Here is a 24355-nt window from a genome sequence, read left to right on the forward strand (position 1 = left end):
GGCCATGAAAGACTATCAGAAAACACAATATTTTTTGTTGGTAGTGGAGGTTCTGTGTGGGAAGTTTGGCCCAATTCTATCACTGGTGAGGTTCAGAATGCTCTTTGATTGTAGGTAAACTATAAATCCCAGTAACTACAACTCCCAAATGTCAAGGTCTATTTTCCCCAAACTCCACCAGTGTTCACATTTGGGCATGTATTTGTGCAAAGTTTGGTCCAGATCCATCATTCTTTGAGTACTTAGTGCTCTCTGGATGGAGATTAACTACAACTCCAAAAATCAAAGTCAATGCCCACCAAACCCTTCTAGTATTTTCTGTTAGTCACGGGAGTTCTGTGTGCCAAGTTTGGTTCAATTCCATCATTGGTGGAGTTCAGAATGCTCTTTGATTGTAGGTGAACTACAAATCCCAGCAACTGCAACTCCCAAATGACAAAATCAATTCCCCCTGCAAACCCCATCAGTATTCAAATTTGGGCGTATTGGGTATTTGTGTCAAATTTGGTCCAGTGAATGGAAATACATCCTGCATATCAGATATTTACATGACGATTCTTCAACAAATTAAACAAATGCTTCAAGGCTTTGAATCAACTGGTGGCTTTCTTAATCTTGTCCACAAGGGACAGGCAACTGGCTTCGTGAACTGTTTCTTTTCTTTAAGAGGAAAACCCTTTTTAACCCCTCCTTGGGCAATCTACTTTCTAAACTTTGCTGGTGTGGGCTCTACTCCCGGCTCCAAACTGCTTTTTGGGTCCCGAGTAGACCTACCAGTCAAGGCTTTGTAGATTCTCCCGCTGGAGTCCTTTGGAACTGTTTTCCCCCGGATGCTGTGAGAAACGAAGCTTCTCTACAGGTGGAACTAATCCATGTCCTGTAGCTAAGCTTTCCAATGCAAGACTGACCTAAAATGGCTCCATCTCCTCCCAAAGCCCTGGGGAAAGGGGCGGAACCAAAACTTAACAATGATTGACGGGTCATTGGCCCTATAATTGCAAACCAAGGGAAGCCACGTTATTGCAAAATGCATGGAACTTTGGAATACATGCAAACACTCAAAGAAAGAAAAGGAGCTTTTGGTACAGCCGTACTAGCACAACAGTAGCAAAATTACAGTTATGAAGTAGAGAAGAAAATAATTTTATGATTGGGGGTTACCACAACATGAGGAACTGTAGTAAGGGTTCGCGGCATTAGGAAGGTTGAGAACCACTGGCATAGCGTGTCCTACACAAACTACTACCATCACATGATGTGTCTTTTCTGTCAACATGGCCAAAATGGGGGATCAAACCTTTGACTGATATTACTCAATGCTATGGAATCCAAGAAGTTGGAGTTTTATAAAGTCTTGGGCTTTCTCTGCCAAGGAATACTGGTGCCTGACCAAACTACATCTCAGGAGTCCATTGTATTGAGTCAGTTAAGGTGTTGTAGATGCATCCCCAGATGCCATATTGACTCTCTCACACACTTCTAGTGTTCAAAATTACAGTCTGCACACTTCTCCTTACTTGTTTGGTTTTTAAAAAAATGTTCCATTTTCTACCCACTAGCTGCAACACGGCTTGCACTCAAAATAGCAAACATTACATTGTAAACAGATTCAAAGCAAATGCCTTCCAATTGAAATTCTTAAAATGATTATCCCAATATATAACAAGGATGTTGAGAATCTCTTAAAGAGCTTGCCTCATCCCTGCAACCGTTCTTCTCTGTTCCCGTTACCATTTTACAGCTGTGTTAATCTGATTAATGAGTCCATTTCAGCAACACAAAAACCTTTTGGAAGCCAGTCTGTCATATGCAATCATCCATTAGACTTCCATTATTTCTAGCAGCCAACGCAAGCATCTTCCTTGAAACCAGCACATTTTGAATCAAATTATCATTACAACACATACAGATGATATTTTTGGTAGCTCTATACAGTAGACTCCCAGTAAACAGTAACTCAAATAACCAGCAAAAAAGCAAAGAAATACTTTACATTTTTTAAAAGCTGATTTAAATAAAACAGTAAAAGAGTAAAACTGTATTATATTAATGACTTTATTACACACAACATGGGAAACACCTTTTAGATAGACAACCTATGTTTTAAAACAGTAGTTTCCAACCTTTTTTTTTTTTAACCAGGGACCACTTGACCAGGGACCACTCTCCAACATTAATACCAAAAGGGTTACGAATTGGTTTTGGTCAGTGTATTGTCGAAGGCTTTCATGGCTGGAATCACTAGGTTCTTGTGGGTTTTTTTGGGCTATATGGCCATGTTCTAGAGGCATTTTCTCCTGACATTTCGCCTGCATCTATGGCAAGCATCCTCAGAGGTAGTGAGGTCTGTTGGAATTAGGAAAATGGGTTTATATATCTGTGGAATGACTGGGGTGGGGCAAAGAGCTCTTCTCTGCTGGAGCTAGGTGTGAATGTTTTAACTGACCACCTTCATTAGCATTGAAAGGCCTGGCTGAGCCTGAGGGAATCTTTTGTTGAGAGGTGTTAAGATGTGCGTGGTTGTTTCCTCTCTGCTGTTTTGCTGTTGTAATTTGGTTTTGGTCAGCTTTAGATTTGGTTTGGTTATTTGGGGTGCTGATTCAGAAAATTGCATTGGATAGACCACATCAGCTCTAGTTTCTGATACAGAACATATGTCATCCATTAGTCGCCATCTGCTCACCCACAGAAAACCATATGTAAAAATCTAGAGCTGATGTGGTCTATCCAAGAGGGTGGGGCATTTTGGTTTGGTGGAGCTCTGCAATGCAAACCTCACAATCTGCTAAACCACTTCAAACCATGCACACACCACAATCTGGTAACTGACTTCTTTCAATGGGAAGCTCACAATCTGTGAACAGAGGGAGAGCTGTCAGTGCGCCACAGACAGGTATATCATCACACCTCAAATGCCATTCTTCTGATGCACGAGGAGAAATTAAAGACCACTGGAATCTATTCTCACCTATCTCACAAAATACACTGTCTGAAGATCCTCTGTCTATGAGTTGTGTCATGCAATGGGACTTGTAGGATCCAGTATGCAAAGGGCATCAGAGATGGGGTACCGTGCTGTGGGATAAGGTCCTAAATGTTCTCTCCAAGAATCTCTAGGCTTTTCAGCTTGGCTCCATGGTGAACTTCCACTGAAAGTTGACCACAGACTTATGGTGAAGTATCTAGAGATTGCTAGAGAGAACAGCTTTCTAGGTATTTCTAGATCCTCCAGTGCAATTGTATGGTGAACCTCTGGTGGAAGTTGATTGTTGATTCATGCTAGAGACCAAGAGAATCTTGTGATCATAAAAAAGTTAAACCCGCAAACGTGGTAGTCCTACTGTATATCTCACAATGGCTCTTAGTAAACAAAAGGGGAAAATCCTCTTTCAATATACACAAGTAGAAACATTCAGGATTGATGACAGCATGATTTTACAACACTTGTTCTAAAATCCTTTTTTGCACTGATAAGAAATCCGCAAACCTCTGGATTCCTGCTATACATGGCAATCTAGCTCATTGTGCATGCAAAAGGAGCAAGCACACAGGCCTCGTGGGAAGAGTGTTGCCTGATGAAGAAGCCAGCACCAATCTCTCGTTGCTCATATTATAAGCAGCATTGCATTTGCTCTGGACGGCATGTGTAGTTAGAAATGCTCCCCAAGCTAATGCAACATGACAGCTGCTGTATGACCCAGCCAGCATCCTTGCAGGAGCAAAAAAGAATGTGTTGAACTTCCTTTTCCCTCTCTCTCTCTCTCTCTCTGTACTTTTCCAGAATCAGTGTGCATCTCCTCAACCAAATTGCCAAACTGGGAATTGAAGTGATGCAGTAACAGGATTCAACCATAACACGCTTACACAACCTGGTTCTGAATAATCTATATCACCTTGAAAGTTACTGATATATACTTAGGCAGAGACAGCCTGATCCTTGCAAAACAAAATCTTCGTGATTTCATCTAGGACCACGTAGAATCATAGAATCAAAGAGTTGGAAGAGACCTCATGGGACATCCAGTCCAATCCCCTGCCAAGAAGCAGGAATATTGCATTCAAATCACCCCTGACAGATGGCCATCCAGCCTCTGTTTAAAAGCTTCCAAAGAAGGAGCCTCCACCACACTCCGGGGCAGAGAGTTCCACTGCTGAACGGCTCTCACAGCCAGGAAGTTCTTCCTCATGTTCAGATGGAATCTCTCTTGTAGTTTGAAGCCATTGTTCCGTGTCCTAGTCTCCAGGGAAGCAGAAAACAAGCTTGCTCCCTCCTCCCTGTGGCTTCCTCTCACATATTTATACATGGCTATCATATCTCCTCTCAGCCTTCTCTTCTTCAGGCTAAACATGCCCAGCTCCTTAAGCCGCTCCTCATAGGGTTTGTTCTCCAGACCCTTGATCATTTTAGTCGCCCTCCTCTGGACACATTCCAGCTTGTCAATATCTCTTTTGAATTGTGGTGCCCAGTATTGGACACAGTATTCCAGGTGTGGTCTAACCAAAGCTGAATAGAGGGGTAGCATGACTTCTCTAGATCTAGACACTATGCTCCTATTGATGCAGGCCAAAATCCCATTGTTTTTTTTTTTTTTTTGCCGCCACATCATATTGTTGGCTCATGTTTAACTTGCTGTCCATGAGGACTCCAAGATCTTTTTCACATGTACTGCTCTCGAGCCAGGCATCATTGCCCCCATTCTGTATTTTTGCATTTCGTTTTTTCTGCCTAAGTGGAGTATCTTGCATTTGTCCCTGTTGAACTTCATTTTGTTAGTTTTGGCTCATCTCTCTAATCTGTCAAGATAGTTTTGAATCCTGCTCCTGTCCTCTGGAGTATTGGCTATCCCTCCCAATTTGGTGTCATCTGCAAACTTGATGATCATGCCTTCTAACCCTTCATCTAAGTCATGAATAAAGATATTGAACAGGACCGGGCCCAGGACGGAACCCTGCGGCACTCCGCTCGTCACTTCTTTCCAGGATGAAGAGGAAGCATTGGTGAGCACCCTTTGGGTTCGTCCATTTAACCAATTACAGATCCACAGTTAAGATGATGCATTCCCAGCAAACATAAGCTAAATGAGCTAGGCCAGGGGAGAGAACAAACCCACCTGGTTTAAGACAAGTCACAGAGGTTTATTACAATTTGGCCAAAACAGATGTGAGTGTAAGTGGCTTGTCTCACAATGTACAGGCATAAGGATACAGAAAAATGCAAGACATCTTATACAGTTCTAACAGCCATTCAAACCTCCCTCTCCCACTTATTGGAATGGAGGCTGGTTTGGATCCATGCTGGGATTGGCTGAAAGCTCTGCTGATGTTACCACCTGAAGGCAGAGGTTCTCTTGGTGGGGATTGGTCGGGGTGAAGGACTAATCAGCTGTAGAGACGCCAAAGGGAAGGTATGATCTGGGAGAAAACAATAACACTGATATGCTGATGAGCTTTTGATTAGCTCAACTGTCCAGTTCCCTGCTAGACAAAATATGAAGCACAGAAAACAAAGGTGCAAGACTCAAAGGATGTTTGTAAAACAATTCTAGGGGATTATTTTAGAAGGATCATGGAGGGATGGCCATTTCTAAACCACATTTTGATACATTCCTATACTGCAGTTTAGATACATTTTATATAAGAAATAGATATAGTACACAGTTAAAAGATACACGTTCTACAAATAACAAACTAGATACAATTAATTAAAAGGTTAGGTAAAATATATTTTGGAAGGGTACAGTTGCTGCTGGCTTTCTTCTCAAATTTCTGAAGCCTTGAACTTACACAACTCTGGACCTCTAGAAATGTTTTTAATAACTTGGGGAGGGAAGTCATATCTGCTCTTGAAAAGATGAAACCCTCATTTCTCTTCAGATGTAGGTGTAATTTCATAATGTTGGGAGGTTCAAAAATGTATCTCCTTGATCTAAATGGCCTCAAGGGGCATAAAATGTAGTGGAAATGCACCCTGTGGTAGACACTTTGGAGCATTTGGGAGCAAAACATTTTTTTTGAAAACATTTTCATTTTTTAAAACAATTTTTCCCAATGTCTATGATGTTGTTTTTATATTGTTTGCTTGTTTTATTTGGGGAGTTTGCAAGTCTATTGCAATTTGTCACTTTGTTTAATAATACACTTTATTTATATTCCGTTTTATCTCCCCAGAGGGATTCAGAGCGGATTACAATACACATATGGAGCAAACATTCAATGCCTTTTTACACAGACACTGAACATTGACATACAACACAGACAAAGGGAAAAGGTCTCCCCTTTTTCCATCTCCAGCATCTAGAGGCAATGCTCAACTTGTGCCGTCGCACCTGAGGGCTATTATTCTTAATAAAGGAGGGATAGACGTGGCATCTTTCCCCCAGGGGATTGCTTCTTGCCCTCCTATAGGAAACTGGATCTCTCAAAAACCCAAAACGCTGTAAATAACTCAAAACAAGTTTTATTTATCACAAAGAGTTATTTCTTTAAAGCAATGAGCTGGAAACTTCAGAGGGGTGAAGGAAAATATACGTTACAGTCCCAGTTAGTCCTGGGTCCAAGGTGTTTGAAGCTGAGAAGCCTCTTTCCTCAATGGCTGTGAATGCTAGAGCAAACCACAACCCCAGTTCAGATGGCCTATGTTTGAAGACTCAGGATCTTCCTTTGGTGCCAAAAGAACCGGTTTGAAGGCGTTTGAGACTTCCAACGTTGTTCAGGTTGGTCTGAACATGAAGCACTAGTCTCAAGGGTAAAAAACCTCAGAACTGATACTAAGAGGTAATTTAAATCTGGGTCTTTTAGAGTCAAGCCTCTTACTCACATCCATATGGTAGGAACTCTGATGGCAGAATGAAAAGAAAAAGGAAGCACTCCCCTCCTGCAGGAAGAGGTGGAGCCAAACAGTACTGATTGACAGCTATAAGTAACCAATCCATACAACTATACATAAGCAGGGTAAAAGGGGCAGGATTAAGCATGATACAACAGTTTAAATCTTGCAACTAACAGTTCTATACATAAGTGGCGCCACTCGCACCGTCACACAACTCCTGCCATCGGGAGGTGCTGTTGCTCCATTTTTCCATGCCGAGGAGCCTGTTGTTCATGGACATCTCCGATTGTGTTGCCAACATGTCTACATATCTGCATGGAGCACCCTTTTACCTTCCAGCCAAGGTGATATCTATTGATCTATTTGCATTGCATGCTTTCAAACTGCTAGGTTGGAAGGAGCTAGGGATGTCGAGAGCTCACCCCGACTCACGGCTTTGAACTGCCAATCTTCCAGTCAGCAGCTTTCCTGCAGCCAGCAGTTTAACCCGCTGTGCTACCCACTGTGTATCTGTTCAGTGTTCTTCAAAGGCCATGGCTTTGTTACCTAAGCTTCCCAAGCCTGGGATTTTCTTCTTTTCTAAATATATTTTATATTCAGTTTTTTAAAAATATCAGTACAGTTTGGATTCAACCTGGGATTTGCCACCTCTGATCAAAATCTTAATTATTATTACAACTGGATTTCAACAGATATCTTGCTTTTATTTTGCATGAAAAACAGACAGAATATTTTACACAGCGGAGAGGAATTGAGCCAGAACTGAGTAGAAGAGGCCGGGAATGGTGCCTACGAGGAATGACGTGTCTTTCCACAAGTTAAGACAAAAACATGGGACACCCTTCTGCTCACTCAGTACATCTGGTTGTGGGAGGGAAGAAGCAGGCGTTACAAACCAGGAACTCCCCTGCCATATGGCAAGAAATGTGCTCAGAGATGCAATGAGATGGCAGCACAAGGCTCACCATTCCCCTCTCCGTGTTCTCATCTACAGGAGAAACCTCTCTCTGATCCCTGGAACTGAGAGATAAGACAAGCACATGGTTGAACACAGAACAGGCACCATTGCTGCCCACCTGCACCAATTACTCATGGCAGTCTTCGATATACGTTAATGGGTGATAGCAGGTGTCCGTGATTCTGATGAGTGAATCTTCAGTGGGTGTTCTGGTAATATTCGTCCTGGCTAAAGTCACGATGATTTGCTCAGGTTTCCCATGAGTGGCTCCTCCACAACATCATGCTTCATTTGCACTTTGGAGACTGTATGGACCACAAACTATGTGTAACACATGGTCTTCCTGCTTGGAAGTTGTGTCTGGGTGCATCTACACTGTAGAATTAATGCAGTTTGACACCACTTTAACTGCCATGGCTCAATGGGCTTTGTAGTTTGATGAGGCACCAGAATTCTTTGGAAGAGCAAGCTAGAGACCATCTAAAATACAACCCCCATGATTCCAGGAGGAATATTGCAAGTGGTGTCAACTGCATTCATTCTAGTGTTGATGCACCTTCAGACAACTATGCCTCTGTTCAGTATGGGCCATGGAATATGGTGCCTGGGAATGTAGTAGAGTCTCATAATTTGGAGGGTTATTTTAAAAGCAGAGGCTGGATCTGGGAACGAGAGACAGGTCCTTTTCAGTGGTAGCCCCTCAGCTGTGGAACTCTGTTCCCAGGGATATTAGATCGGCCCCTTCCCCCCTGACCTTCAGAGTGAGGGTGAAAATGTGGCTTTGGGATCAAGCCTTTGGCAAATAACACAGTGTAATAGATGGACTTGGATTTATGTGTAATGATTACCGGAAAGGCCTATGATTGTGGATAATGTGGTTTTATAGTTGTAATTGCAATGTTTTATATGTTTGAATGCTCTTAGTCTCATTTACATTTTGAACTGAAACATTTTTTAATTGTATATTGGATGTATATTGCTTTAAGGCATTGAATGATTGTCTGTACTGTAAGCCACCTTAAATCTCCCTCGGGGTTGAGAACCCAGGATATAAATTTAGTAAATGTAGGAGCCCCGGTGGCGCAGTGGGTTAAAGCCCTGTGCCGGCAGGACTGAAGACCGACAGGTCACAGGTTCGAATCCGGGGAGAGGCGGATTAGTTCCCTCTATCAGCTCCAGCTCCTCATGCGGGGACAGGAGAGAAGCCTCCCACAAGGATGATAAAAACATCAAATCATCCAGGCATCCCCTGGGCAATGTCCTTGCAGACAGCCAATTCTCTCACACCAGAAGCGACTTGCAGTTTCTCAAGTTGCTCCTGACATGACAATAGTAAATAAATAAACAAATAAATCTATTGGAAGTGCTTTGATTGTGTCTTCCTCCATGGCAGAGGGTTGGACCGGATGGCCCTTGGGGTCTCTTCTAACTTTATGAGTCTATGATTATTTCAGATTACAGTTCCTAAGGTAAAGCTAAAAGTTTTCCCCTGACATTAAGTCCAGTCGTGTCCGACTCTGGGGGTTGGTGCTCATCTCCATTTCTAAGCCAAAGAGCCAGCGTTGTCCATAGACACCTCCAAGGTCATGTGGCCGGAGCGGTACCTATTGATCTACTCACATTTTGCATGTTTTCAAACCGCTAGGTTGGCAGAAGCTGGGGCTGACAGCGGAAGCTCATGCTGCTCCCTGGATTCGAACCTGTGACCTTTCAGTCAACCAGTTTAGCAGCTCAGTGGTTTAACCCACTGCAGCACTGGGGGTTCCTTACAGTTCCTAGGATCCTTCAACTAGCATTCCAATTTTGGGTAGTCCAAGAAAGTAGCCTTTCCAAGCTCTGATCTCAGTGCACCATCAGATGATTTAAGATAAGTGTAGTGCATATCACAGAAATCACACAGTTTCTACAACAATTAGGTTCCAAACATCTGATGAAATTCAGAATCTCACATTTCAAAGGAGTGGCATTAATTAGGCTTTACTGTAAGAACAGCTGACTTCTGAGAGAGAGTTGAGGGGGGGGGGGGGGACAGCTAAAGCAAATCTTGCTCCCACTAAAATTAATTGGCATGGCATTGTATAATATCACTATAGCAAATGCCTAGTGTTTCATTGGATGGCAGGAAGCCCTCAATTCTCTGTGTACAAAATGTAAGAGGAACATTAATTAGAAAACCTTGACCATAAGGAGTTTTGAATCACAGAGCAAAACCATCAGAAGGCTCTGCTTTAGTTCCACATCATTAAATGCAAGGACCTTGATAATATTAAATATTTACTAATGTTTATATCTCCTGAAATGTGCACAATATCTGTATCTTTTAAAAAATTTCCACTGAATCAGCAGGTTGTGCATTTTAAACACTGCTTTGATGTGACTGAATTTTTCACATTAATAAGCTGTTCTGTATTGTGGTTGTCAAGATTGCAATTAGGAACTTGGTTTATATCCAGATTCCTTCTGAAAACTGGGACTCAAGCGGGCCAATTATTAGAAACAAATGCAATATAGCAAAAAACAAAATATTAATATCAATATTAAAATAGATTTAAATTGTTTTGGTGTTAATTGCTGCCACATTGACTTTGACTTATGGCAAGCCTATGAGAGAGAGAGAGACTTGGTAGTCACTTTTTAAATCAACACAACTGTTCAAGTCTTGCAAACTCAGGATCATGGCTTCCTTGATTTAGTCTATGTACCTAAAGCTGTTTTGAGTCTCCTTTGTGGAGAGAAAAAGTGTGGTATTATTAATAATAATAATAATAATAATAGTAATAATGGGTTGTTGTAGGTTTTTTCGGGCTATATGGCCATAGTCTAGAGGCATTCTCTCCTGACGTTTCGCCTGCATCTATGGCAAGCATCCTCAGAGGTAGTGAAGTCTGTTGGAACTAGGAAAAATGGTTTATATATCTGTGGAATGACCAGGGTGAGACAAAGGACTCTTGTCTGCTGGAGCTAGGTGTGAACGTTTCATCTGACCACCTTGATTAGCATATAATGGCCTGACAGTGCCTGGAGCAAACTTTTGTTGAGAGATGATTAGATATCCTTGTTTGTTTCCTTTCTGTTGTTTTGCTGTTGTAATTTTAGAGGTTTTTTTAATACTGGTAGCCAGATTTTGTTCATTTTCATGGTTTACTCCTTTCTGTTGAAATAGCCCACATGCTTGAAAGGCACTGCAGACTGCTTCAACCAGAGATGTCAGCCATAGCAGAGCACCTGATGAGCCAACCTGGACACAGCATTTTATTTGAGAACACAGAAATGCTGGACCACTCTCACAACCACCATGTCAGGCTACACAGAGAAGCCATTGAAATACACAAGCATGTGGACAATTTCAACAGAAAGGAGGAAACCATGAAAATGAACAAAATCTACCAGTATTAAAAAACTCTAAAATTACAACAGCAAAACAGCAGAGAGGAAACAAACAAGGACATCTAATCAGCCCTCAACAAAAAATTGCTCCAGGCACTGTCAGTCCATCAAATGCTAATCAAGGTGGTCAGTTGAGACATTCACACCTAGCTCCAGCAGACAAGAGACCTTTGTTCCACCCTGGTCATTCCACAGATATATAAACCCCTTTTTCCTAGTTCCAACAGACCTCACTACCTCTGAGGATGCTTGCCATAGATGCAGGCAAAATGTCAGGAGAGAATGCCTCTAGACCAGGCATGGGGAACCTTCGGCTCTCCAGGTGTGGTGGACTTCAACTCCCACAATTCCTTGAGGCCAAGGTAAGCCTTTGAGGTGAATGCTGAGCCTCAAGGAATTGTGGGAGTTGAAGTCCACCACACCTGGAGAGCCGAAGGTTCCTGACCCCTGCTCTAGACCATGGCCATATAGTCCGAAAAAAACCCTACAACAACCCAGTGATTCCAGCCATGAAAAGCCTTCAACAATAATAATAATACCTATTAGGCTTGTGCTTTTCGGTTGAACCTCAACCCGTTTCTTCTGGCCAGATTCCGGTAAACCCCGTATCCCTTTTTGTGTACCTCCCAAAAACAGGTGGGTAGCTGGATAGCCTTTTTTGGTCTGCATTAAAAAAATACAGTTAGATCCAGCATGTTGGCAGCAATTGGGAACTTACGAGGCTCCCCCTTCTATTCCTGGGACCCTTTCCTTTCTTCCCTTCAAGGGAGCCTGGGTTTCAGCAACGGAGTTATGGAAGCAGACACAGCTTGTGTAAGAAACATCGCGGCATTCTTCTATTCTGATTGGCTCAACAGGCATGCTCACAGGGAAAACCTGTGTGAGGAGGAGCACTCAGCAGCAGCCTCTTTGTGCTCCACGTGCTCCCAAAAAGAGGAAGAGCCAGGATTGGCTGGCACGTAGTCCCGTTACGGATGGGAAATTGTGACGGCTGGGTCCTTGCCATTACGGTTATCCGTCCAAACCGAAGAAGCCAGATTGGCCAAAGGAAAACAGCTAAAACAGATACGTGCACAAGCTTTATACCTGTAATGCAGTCTCTTTCTCTCCCTACTGCCTTCTTCCTTATCAAACATTGTTGTCTTTTCTACCGAATCATGTCTTCTCATGTTATGTCCAAAGTACAACACTCTCAGTTTAGTAATTTTCACTTCTAGGCAGAGTTATGGCTTGATTTGCTCTAAAACATTTATTTTGGGGGCTTTGGATTATCTTATTGCCGAAATTGCTTTGGAAGTCAGTTTGCATGCATGTTGCACAGCCATAAAACAAGATTTGCCCATTTTTCATAAACTATTGCTTCAACACAACTTGAAGAGGAAAAGTGTTCTTGCCATACGTCAAGGGAACCACTGACTACATAGGGAAGCTGATGAGGAAACACAACATACAAACTATCTACAGACCCACCAAGAAAATCCAACAAATGCTACGTTAGCAAAGGACAAGAGAGATTCTCTCACTTCTGCAGGAATCTACTGTATACCATGCATCTGTGGACAAGTCTACAAAGGGACCACCAAACGCAGCATTGCACAAACATGAATCACGGAACATGAAAGGCTCCGCAGACTACTTCAGCCAGAGAAGTCAGCCATGGCAGAGCACCTGATGAACCAACCTGGACCCAGTATATTATTTGAGAACACAGAAATGCTGGACCACTCTCACAACCACCATGTCAGACTACACAGAGAAGCCATTGAAATCCACAAGCATGTGGACAATTTCAACAGAAAGAAGGAAACCATGAAAATGAACAAAATCTGGCTACCAGTATTAAAAACTCTAAAATTACAACAGCAAAACAACAGACAGGAAACAAACTGGGACACCTAATCACCTCTCTACAGAGCCCCCGGTGGCGCAGTGGGTAAAACCCCTGTGCCGGCAGGACTGAAGACCGACAGGTCACAGGTTCGAATCCGGGGAGAGGCGGATAAGCTCCATCTATCAGCTCCAGCTCCTCATGCGGGGACATGAGAGAAGCCTCCCACAAGGATGATAAAAACATCAAATCATCCAGGCATCCCCTGGGCAATGTCCTTGCAGATGGCCAATTCTCTCACACCAGAAGCGACTTGCAGTTTCTCAAGTCGCTCCTGACATGGCAAAAAAACCCCAAAAAAACCCAAACCTCTCAACAAAAGATTGCCCCAAGTACTGCCAGGCCATCAAATGCTAATCAAGGTGGTCAGTTGAAACATTCACACCTAGCTCCAGCAGACAAGAGTCCTTTGTCCCACCCTGGTCATTCCACAGATATATAAACCCTTTTTCCTAGTTCCAACAGACCTCACTAACTCGGAGGATGCTTGCCATAGATGCAGGCGAAACGTCAGGAAAGAATGCCTCTAGAACATGGCCATATAGCCTGAAAAAACCTACAACAACCCAGTGATTCTGGCCATGAAAGCCTTCGACAATAACTTGAAGATTGGTTTGCAATGAGTTTAGTGCAACGTCATGCAATGATAAGTATTTTCACTCATGGGTAAGGAGCTTCCAGCGCAGTTTACAAGCATCACGCAGTAACATCCTGTGAGACCAGCATTCCCAAGGAATCCTTTTAAAAAAGAAGATAATGCAGGTCGGGCATGATTCATTCCTGGCAAACGCTCAGTAATCAATGCATTCTTTTCTTAATGCTCACAGAGTGGTAGCTTTTAAAAACAGACAGGGCTGTATTTCAGCTCCGCTGTGTAGTGTTCTGTCCCGGATTGAACCCTTTATTGCCACTTGCCACTTTTTAATCCAAACTCTAAATCAGTTTGAAAAGCATGTGGGACCCCTCATCATATAGTCACATAAGCACAAGAGAGAGTTTCTGCTGTGGGCACATGTTCCATATCACTTTACGAGTGCATCTACACTATAGAATTAATGTAGTTTGACACTGCTTTAACTGCCCTGTCTCAATGCTATAGAATCACAGGAGTTGTAGTTTTACATCTTTAGCCTTCTCTGCTAAACAATGCTGGTGCCTCACCAAACTACAAAACCCAGGATTCCATTCCAATGATCCAGGGCAGTTAAAGAGGTGTCAAACTACATTACTTCTGCAATGTAGATGCGCCCTATGTTTGGTCATATGATCACACAGGCTCAGAGTGTGTGTGTGTGTGTGGGGGGGGGGGGGGTGTTCCCACCATGCATGTGCATGTTTACATAATCAAATAGCTTTTCTCTATTTTCTTTCAATCTGACCACCACAAGCATTTCAATTGAACCAAGTACTGTGAACATATGTATTGTTGAAGGCTTTCATGACCAGAATCACTGGGTTGTTCTAGGTTTTTTTGATCTATATGGCCATGTTCTAGAGGCATTTTCTCCTGATGTTTTGCCTGCATCTATGGCAAGCATCCTCAGAGGTAGTGAGGTCTGTTGGAACTAGGAAAAAAGGTTTTATATATCTGTGGAATGACCAGGGTGGGACAAAGGACTATTTTCTGTTGGAGCTAGGTGTGAATGTTTCAACTGACCACCTTGATTAGCATTTGATTGCCTGGCAGTGCCTGGAGCAATCTTTTGTTGAGAGGTGATTAGATGTCCTTGTTTGTTTCCTCTCTGTTGTTGTGCTGTTCTAATTTTAGAGTTTTTTAATACTAGTAGCCCAGATTTTGTTCATTTTCATGGTTTCCTCCTTTCTGTTGAAATTGTCCACATGCTTGTGAATTTCAATGGCTTCTCTGTGCAGTCTGACATGGTGGTTGTTGGAGTGGTCCAGTTCTCAAATAATATGCTGTGTCCAGGTTGGTTCATCAGATGCTCTGCTATGGGAGAAACATTCACACCTAGCTCCAACAGACAATAGTCCTTTGTCCCACCCTGTTCATTCCACAGATATATAAACAGTTTTTTCCTAGTTCCAACAGACCTCACTACCTCTGAGGATGCTTGCCATAGATGCAGGTGAAACGTCAGGAGAAAATGCGTCCCTAGAACATGGTCATATAGCCCGAAAAAACCTACAACAACCCACTGTGAACATACTTTGCAGCTATCAAAATAAGCTGGACTAAAGGAAAAGTGGGAGGTGAGAGAAACAGGGACATTTCAAAAGTAATTGGAAAATAGGATTAACCAGCCAGATTGAAACAGTTGGAGGCTATGTAGGTATCCTTGGGTCATTGGGCAACCCTAATCTGCTTCAAGTTCCTTGTACACATGACTTGAAATAATGGAAAACTGTCATGACCATGACCTCACATATTAAAGTAGCCATTGGCAGTCATCTGGTTCATTTTTGGATGCTCCGCATACCTGAGCACAGTCAACCAAAAGTTAGAGTTCTGGCTTTTGCATTGTTTCCCCCCTAGCCAGGATAAACAATAGGCATGCACTTCCAAGAATTCAGGACACCAGTGGGAAATATCTCTCTCTTTTTTTACCATTAAACAGGGTCATATCAGAGAAAAATCCCAAATATACTGCTAGCTACAGGGAAAACATGCCACCACAATATTGCTGAGCATAGCGTACATTCCACATTCTGTCCATCTGTTGCTATTATCCAGGGAAATCATGCCTATAAGCCAGATGCATGCTGAGGACATGATTCCACTGGATGGGGCAAGGTGGACAAAGTTTGCCATAAGGTGCCATTCTTCTAGCTTTGTTTTAACAGTTTCCTTGCTCCAAGTAAAATGATCCCAATTTTATTCCTTCCATCTGGTCTTTCTTCTTAATTAATGAGAAGATGTAATATCAGCAAATTTGGGGAAGATCACTCTTTTGGGGTACAGCTTGAGTCCGCAGCGAACATGGCCAATTTGAAATACTGTGGCCCTTCAGATGTTGTTTGATTGCAACTCCCAGCAGCCCCAGCCAGCATACCCAATGGCAAAGGAAGCAGGGAGATGCAGTCAAGCATCTGATCACAAAATAGAATGTGTTAAATTAATTTAGTAGGAGCTAAAAAGACAGGTTTTTTTATTATTATTTATCATATGGACCCACCGCCAGTACACCGATCTTGGAAGACATTCCTACTTGGACAACGAAGGATCACCTAAGTAAGTAAGTAAAGACAGTAACATGAATAAGATTGGTTAAAAAATACCCCACAGGGGCTCACCTTGTGCGAATAATGTTGATCCACAATCCTTGCTAATCCAAAGTCGCCGATCTTCAACACTAAATCTTCTGTGTTAATAAAGATGTTGGCAGGCTTCAAGTCCCTATGCAACACATTGGCTGAGTGGATGTACTTCAATCCCCTGAGCAACTGGTACATGAAAAGTTTGGCATGTTCCTCAGAGAGCGGTCCCTGCTCCAACAAACGGGCCAGGTCGGTCTCCATATATTCCTGGATGACGTACACCATGTTAAATTTAAACAATTCTCCTTGAAGGTCTCTTCCTTTGGGGCCCAAAACCTCATAGACCTTCACGATGTTATCGTGATCCAGCCGACGGATTATTTTGATCTCTCGGAAGGCGTGCTTCATGCTCTGTGCATCGCTGATCGTGATCTTCTTCACGGCCACCTTGCGACAACTTTTGCTGTCGACCGCCGATAGGACGAGCCCGTTCACGCCAAAGCCCAAGGGTCTGAAATTGATAAAGCGGCAGCCCAAATCGTAACCATACATGTTTGCAATGTAATCACACTTCTCCGCCATGGCGGTATCTTCTTTGTCTCAGGAATTAAATTCCAACAGAGACCCTGAACCTCCAGATCATCAATGTGGTTTGAAACAAAATGGCTCATTATGAGTATCAATTAAAACCTCTGAGTTTCCTTGCTTGAAGCCCATAGTTACAAAAGAAGAGTTAAAATATTCAGAAGAGACGAGCAGGTGAAGTCGATTTGGAAACACTTTCTTCAACAGGCTTGGAAAGGTATTTTTCTCTAAAAGATACAACTGTACCCAAGCACATTAATCTAGGAAAGGTCAAGACTCATCAGCATCTCAAAACTATCTTTTTTATTCCCTTTGTTTCTGGGAAAATGCCTCAGTGAAACCTATGTAATTTGGAGGACTTTGAAAATATCCTTGGTTACTTAGACACTGATCTTCCGTGACAAGTGTTGGAAATCAATGCATATGCCAGAAATATTTTATTCTCCAGAGATGTTCAACAGGTTAATGATTTTCCATGCAAAACAAGTAGATCCATGTCGATTTGGTGAACTTCATACCAAGTATCTTTAAATTCAAGACCAGTTTTCCATTCTATCATCAGGAAACACATTCAAAGAAGAAAAAAAGTACTATCCCCATCAGCTGATCTTAGTGCCATTCATCTAAATACTCAATTTCTTTCCATTTTTCCATATTCTTTATCTGTTGATGTATGTATTGTTTGATCTTCAGAGTGCCTCATCTCCTGGTTGCTTATTACGGAAGCGTCTCCTGCAAAAGAAAATAAAACACAAGGAGATTAACACAATTCATAATAATGCAATTCCTTTCATCCTGAACAGAATGGACAGTATAAACAATAAGCTTTTGAGAAACTAAAGTGTTATTCTTACTAAATGATACTGAAAGCACACACCCATAAGCTTCCCACACACTTTCTTTTTCTATGCCCACAAAACAGCTTTTTTCCTATCTGAACAACTCTCAACACAGGATGCAAACCCTTTGAGGGATGTGAGTCTCAAAAGTTGGTGGCACAGTGGGTTAAACCACTGAGCTGCTAAACTTGGTGACTGAAAGGTCGCAGGTTTGAATCCGGGGAGCAGCAAGAGCTTCCGCTGTCAGCCCCAGCTTCTGCCAACCCAGCAGTTCAAAAACATGCAAATGTGAGTGGCTCAATAGGTGCCGCTCCAGCGGGAAGGTAATGGTGCTCCATGCAGTTATGCCGGCCACATGACCTTGGAGGTGTCTACGGACAACACCGGCTCTTCAGCTTAGAAATGGAGATGAGCACCAACCCCAGAGTCAGATACAAAGAGACTTAATGTCAAGGGCAAACATTTACCTTTACCTAGGATGTAGTAGGTAATGATGTTTTATCTGAGGTTATGAAAGGCCTCAGCTGCTGGCTCTAGCACATCAATTTTTCTCATCTTGGGAGAAAAATCAGTGAAAGAAAATACATCCTGCATATCATTATGATTCATAACAGTAGCAAAATTATAGTTATGAAATAGCAACAAAAATATTGTTATGTATTGTCGAAGGCTTTCATGGCTGGAATCACTAGGTTCTTGTGGGTTTTTTCGGGCTATAGAGCCATGTTCTAGAGGCATTTCTCCTGACGTTTCGCCTGCATCTATGGCAAGCATCCTCAGAGGTAGTGAGGTCCTCACTACCTCTGAGGATGCTTGCCATAGATGCAGGCGAAACGTCAGGAGAAATGCCTCTAGAACATGGCTCTATAGCCCGAAAAAACCCACAAGAACCTAATATTGTTATGGTTGGGGTCACCACAGCATGAAGAACTGTATTAAGGGGTCGCAGTGTTAGGAAGGTTGAGAACTGCTGGCTTAAATAATTCTGTTCTGTGGGTTTGTAACTGCTTGACCAACCAAACTCAAGGAGTGCTTATCAATGTTTTCTCTTCATCCTGGAGAGAAGTGTCTAGTGGGGTGACACACAATTAAGTTCTGAGCCCAGTCTTGTGCAATATCTTTATAGACTACTACAATGACATTTTTTTTTCATGTCAAGAACGACTTGAGAAACTACAAGTCGCTTCTGGTGTGTGAGAATTGGCTGTCTGCAAGGACATTGCCCAGGGGATGCCCAGATGTTTTACCATCCTATGGGAGACTTCTCTCATGTTCCCGCATGAGAAGCTGGAGATGACAGGTGGGAGATCACCCCACTCTTTAGATTCGAACTGCTCACCGCTAGAAGAAATAGCTAATGCCACACAGAAAAGGACCACAATGCAGATGCTTTGTGTTGCAAGCTAAACATGAGTCAACAGTGTAATATGGACACCCAAAAAAGCCAATGTAATTATAGACTGGATTAGGAGGAAGATCATTTCTACATCAAGTGAAATAAAAGAACTCCATTCTGCTTTGGTCAGACCTCACCAGAGGAATACTGTGCCCAGTTCTGGGCATGACAGTCCAAGATGGTTTTGAGCAAATTGAACAATCCCGAATAAAGGAAACCAAAATTATTAAAGGTCTGAAAATCCTAAAAGGAACCATATATGGAAAACTTTTAGGAGTTGGGAGAGTTTAGATTAAAGAAGGCTGAGAGGTGATAGGATTCCACTGTCCAAGGAATAAACTGCCTCAGTAGGTGCTGGATTGTCCTTTTTTGGAGACAGGTTTCATGGCCAGGAGCTGAGCATTCCTGCTTGATAGGCAATTGGACTAGGCAACCCTTGCAGTCCCTTTGAATTTTCTTAACTCCATGATTTTGAACAAAAAAATCACATATTGAAGTTCAGTTTTATTTTGCGAAGTACTACATTCAAGGATTTGTGCATGCAATTAGGAATACACTGCCAACAGCATTTCTTATCACTCCCAAAAGCATTGAACCAAGCTTTAGATGCACTGAGACATAGCCGTAAATTCCACCCCTTCATTAAGATTTCAGCTCCGCACAGACTTTACGCTTACAGACGTCCCAGGACTATCAACAGAATATAATCCTTGCCAGACAAAAGACTGAAAGAAATGTTTTTGTATGATACCTGGCCCAATCTTGTTTTCATAGCAGCTTCCTTGCAACGGACATAAGATGAAGAAGCCAAAATGCAGGTAGTGGGCAGATGAACCGAAGTGGAACAACTCTGACACTAAACTGGATCAGGAAGCAAATGAAATGCCCGACTAATTCAGCTCCTGAAGTGGTTTCTTTCATCCCTGCAGACAGACTGGCGTGTGTGTACTACTCAAGGGAAGGTGATTGGAAACCTGCCTCTGATAAAGATCTTGCATTTCTGCAATGCTGACTGATCCTGGGCTATATATAGCACCTCATGACGGTGCCAAATGAAGAGAGGCCAACAGTAGGGTGAAAAAAATGCAACAGTTGTTTAGTCATGAAAAGCAAGAGTGAGAAAGAGATCTGCTGCACACAATTTCCTGTTCTTAGAAGGACATCAAAACACAGGCTGGCCCATAACAGAGAATCCTGTCCCATCCAAAATTTCAAGCAGGTTGAATAATAGAAGACTCAGGACCTGTCCAGACAGGACCTTTATTGAGGTATCTACCACAATAAAGGAGGGGCTGTCCAGACAATGTTCTAGACAGTCCCGAATTAATTCGCCACAAACCAGGAAAACCCTGGTTTGTAGTGAATTAATTAGATAGCGAGTTTATTTCATGCCTTCTTGGTTTCCGGTTCTGGACTGCAGAATACTGCAGTTCAGACAGCATTCCCACAATTTACCAGGCTAAATAAGCCCAGTAAACGGTGGGGTGGTGACGGCCGACAGGGAGCTCTGGCGTGGGCTGGTCCATGAGGTCACGAAAAGTCGGAGACGACTGAACGAATGAACAACAAACTGTGGGAGGGAGCCCCCGGTGGCGCAGTGGGTTAAAGCACTGAGCTGCTGAGCTTGTTGACCGAAAGGTCACAGGTTCGATTCCGGGGAGTGGCGTGAGCTTCCGCTGTCAGCCCTAGCTTCTGCCAACCTAGCAGTTCGAAAACATGCAAATGTGAGTAGATCAATAGGTACCACTCCAGTTGGAAGGTAATGGCGCTCCATGCAGTCATGCTGGCCACATGACCTTGGAGGTGTCTATGAACAACGCCGGCTCTTCGGCCTAGAAATGGAGATGAGCACCACACCCCAGAGTCAGACATGACTGGACTTAATGTCAGGGGACAACCTTTATCTTTTAAACTAGGAATACTTACCCTCCTCCCCCGAAGCCTCAGACCCCTTAGAAAAGCAATGAAAACTTATGCAGCCTCCATTACAGGCTTCGGCCAGCTCTCCCAGCTCATAGAAATGACATACCAGGAGAGCAAGGGGGGAGGGGGAATGTCCTGATTTGCCCCTCAAGAACAGCCTTAATACCATGTTGAAAGTAAATGAAAAATGCTTTACTTCAGCAAAACATAAGAGAACAGCACACACAGTTGTAAAATGCAAAAGAAACCAAAGAAGTCTTAATGCAGACACAATACTCAAGTCTCTGATAAAGTCCAAAATAAAACAGCAGTCTCACATCAGATGAAGAACAACGTGCATTGACCAATAAATCCTTAGAAGCAATGTCTCAAACACAGACTCGAAGCAGGTACAAATGGGAGCGAAGGCATAAGCGTCAGGGTTGTTTGTTACCAGCAAAAGCTGACTACTCCTGCTTCTGATTTATAGCCCTGAATTCCCCACGCAGGAGGTGCTAGGGCGGTTCCCAATTACTTTGTTGTTTCTAGCAGCTATTCTAGCTAAACGGTATCTCTGCTCTGTTTCCTTTTGCTTTTCCAGAAATGTGGGCACTTGCAAAAGCTCATCCTCTGATGCTAACTCCCCTTCTGATTCCTGAACACTATCCTGTTCCCCTTCTTCTTCTGAAGATGAGGAATCCCTAACAGGGGAGGAGGAAGGAAAATCGCTCCCCCCCCCTGCCCCCCACTCCCCTGGCACATCATTTCTATGTGCTGAGAGAGCTGGCCGAAGCCTGTAATGGAGGCCAGGTAAGTTTTCATTGGGTTGTTGTAGGTTTTTTCGGGCTATATGGCCATGGTCTAGAGGCATTCCCTCCTGACGTTTCGCCTTCATCTATGGCAAGCATCCTCAGAGGTAGTGAGGTCTGTTGGAATTAGGAAAATGGGTTTATATATCTGTGGAATGACCAGGGTGAGACAAAGGACTCTTGTCTGCTGGAGCTAGGTGTGAATGTTTCAACTGACCACCTTGATTAGCATTTGATGGCCTGGCAGTGCCTGGGGCAATCTTTTGTTGAGAGGTGATTAGGTGTCCCAGATTGTTTCCTGTAAGTTGTTTAGCTGTTGTAATTTTAGAGTTTTTAATACTGGCAGCCAGATTTTGTTCATTTTCATGGTTTCCTCCTTTCTGTTGAAATTGTCCACATGCTTGTGTATTTCAATGGCTTCTCTGTGTAGTCTGACATGGTGGTTGCGAGAGTGGTCCAGAATTTTCTATGTTATCAAATAAAATGCTGTGTCCAGGTCGGTTCATCAGGTGCTCTGCTATGGCTGATTTCTCTGGCTGAAGTAGTCTGCAGTGCCTTTCATAAGTTTTCATTACTTTTCTAAGGGGTCTGGGGGCTTTTGGGGGGTGGGCTCCAGATGTTCTCAAGGGCCAGTGCCGTGAGAGCATCTCGACACCCATCTCAGAAAGTCCACACTTTCTGGGGTGGGTGTGGACAAGCCCCCAGGAAAACACGGATACTCCTGGGATAAAGACCTGTCTGGATTCACCTCAGCTGCATTTAAAATCTGCTGTCCTTGACTGCAAGATGACCAAAAGGATCACAAACTTACAAACTGCTCTAATCCAGGGATGGGAAATTGTGCAGTCCTCTAGATATTGTAGAGTTGTTACTCCTGGAGTTCCTTGTCATATCTATCCTGGCTTTTGGAAGGTGCAATTCAGCAATATCTAGAAGGCCACATAGTTCCCACCCTTAGTTTGTTGGAAGAAGTCCCTGTCTGCATTGCCAAATGGTCTTTGCATTCTGAGATGTCCACTCTGGGCTTCTCTTCCAATACTTTTTCTTTAAAAAGTGCCTGACCTCATGCATTGCTGGCACAATTGGGCAAAAGTTTCCACAGAATTCGAGATTTGGCAGTTTTTCATCCCTAAACACTCTACTCTTGGCTGCAAGCCTGCAATCCCTGGCAAGGAATCCAACCCATTACGTCATGCCGATAAGCCATTTATATAAAAAAAAGCAGGCTAGATCTGATGCCTGTTTGCCAAGGAGACTAAGAGGGAAACCGAGACAGGACTGCTAATGAGGTCATGGCTGATGGCTTCACGAGAAGTGATTCTGGGAAGAGATTAATTTTGCCGAGACCTAAGAGCGTCCATCACTTTGCAACTGCAAAAAGACAGAGACTGATATTCTCCTGCATTTCACTGGCAAAAAGTTCAAGCAAGCTTTTGCAAACATCACAGAATAAAAAGAGAGGGTCTACGTTTAATGAAAAATAAAGACCCACACAAAATATTTGATATCAACATGCGCAATCCATATATATTTTAATACTTTAATTCATTTCTATGAAATATATTTATTACGAGCAATTGTTTACGTTTCTTGCACTCCTTTCAAGCTATAAATGAGCCTCTTTTTCGACACTTCATTCTCACAACAACATCACTATAAAGTAATCTAGGCTGAGAGAGATTGATGGGGTGAAGGCTGCCCAGTGACAGTTAAGCAAAATTACAATTGATTTGCTAATTAAAACATTAAGTTATTAGCTCACTCTTTGTAACCACTTCCCTTAACTGACGACACTCTCCAGTTAATGTGGAAAACGTGCTTTAGTGATATAGACTAAATATAGTGGGTGTTAGAAATAATATCATAAGAAAGCTGACTGGCACAACCTGGGGATCACAACTGGACACAGTGAAGACATCTGCCCATGCGCTTTGCTTCTCTGCTGCTCAGTCTGCATGCCCAGTGTGGAACACATCTCACCATGTTAAAACAGTGGATGTGGCTCTTAATGAGACATGCTGCATTATCACAGGATGTCTACGCCCAACACCACTGGAAAAATTATACTGTTTAGACAGTATTGCACCACCTGATATCTGCTGAGAAGTAGCAGCCAGCAATGAAACGTCCGAGGCATTGACATATCTGGCCCATCCTCTGTTTGGAAATAAGCCAGCAAGCCAATAACTCAAATGAAGAAATAGTTTTCTAAGATCTACAGAGATACTCGCAGAAACACCTCAGCAAGCAAGAGTCCAAAAGTGGCAGGCAAAAACTTGGAATCTCAACCAGTGACTGATACTAGATGAAAAACTGCCCCCTGGGCACACAGAAAACTGGGCGACTTGGAAGGAGCTGAACAGACTGCACTCTGGGACCACGAGATGCAGAGCTAATCTTAAGAAATGGGGCTACAAAGTGGAGCCCACGTCATGCAAGTGTGGAGAAGAGCAAACCACAGGCCACCTACTACAATGCAGTCTGAGCCCTGCTACATGCAGAATGGAGGATCTTCTTTTAAAAACCCACAAACAAAGCTAAAAACT

The 24355-nt window shown here is 42.9% G+C and overlaps 1 protein-coding gene across 2 annotated transcripts in view; it reads right to left on the bottom strand.

Annotated features, from left to right (window-relative positions):
• Positions 1–24355, bottom strand: part of MAPK4 (mitogen-activated protein kinase 4) — a 100854-nt gene that overhangs the window by 22315 nt on the left and 54184 nt on the right. For both annotated transcript variants that reach the window (XM_060761256.2, XM_067464655.1), the window contains one exon: positions 16315–17595. In XM_060761256.2, the coding sequence (XP_060617239.2) occupies positions 16315–16860 (546 nt within the window). In that variant the 5' untranslated portion in view covers positions 16861–17595. The remainder of the gene's footprint in view (positions 1–16314; positions 17596–24355) is intronic.

Source organism: Anolis sagrei, chromosome 2 (assembly GCF_037176765.1).
Source record: "Anolis sagrei isolate rAnoSag1 chromosome 2, rAnoSag1.mat, whole genome shotgun sequence".
Lineage (NCBI taxonomy): Eukaryota > Metazoa > Chordata > Lepidosauria > Squamata > Dactyloidae > Anolis > Anolis sagrei.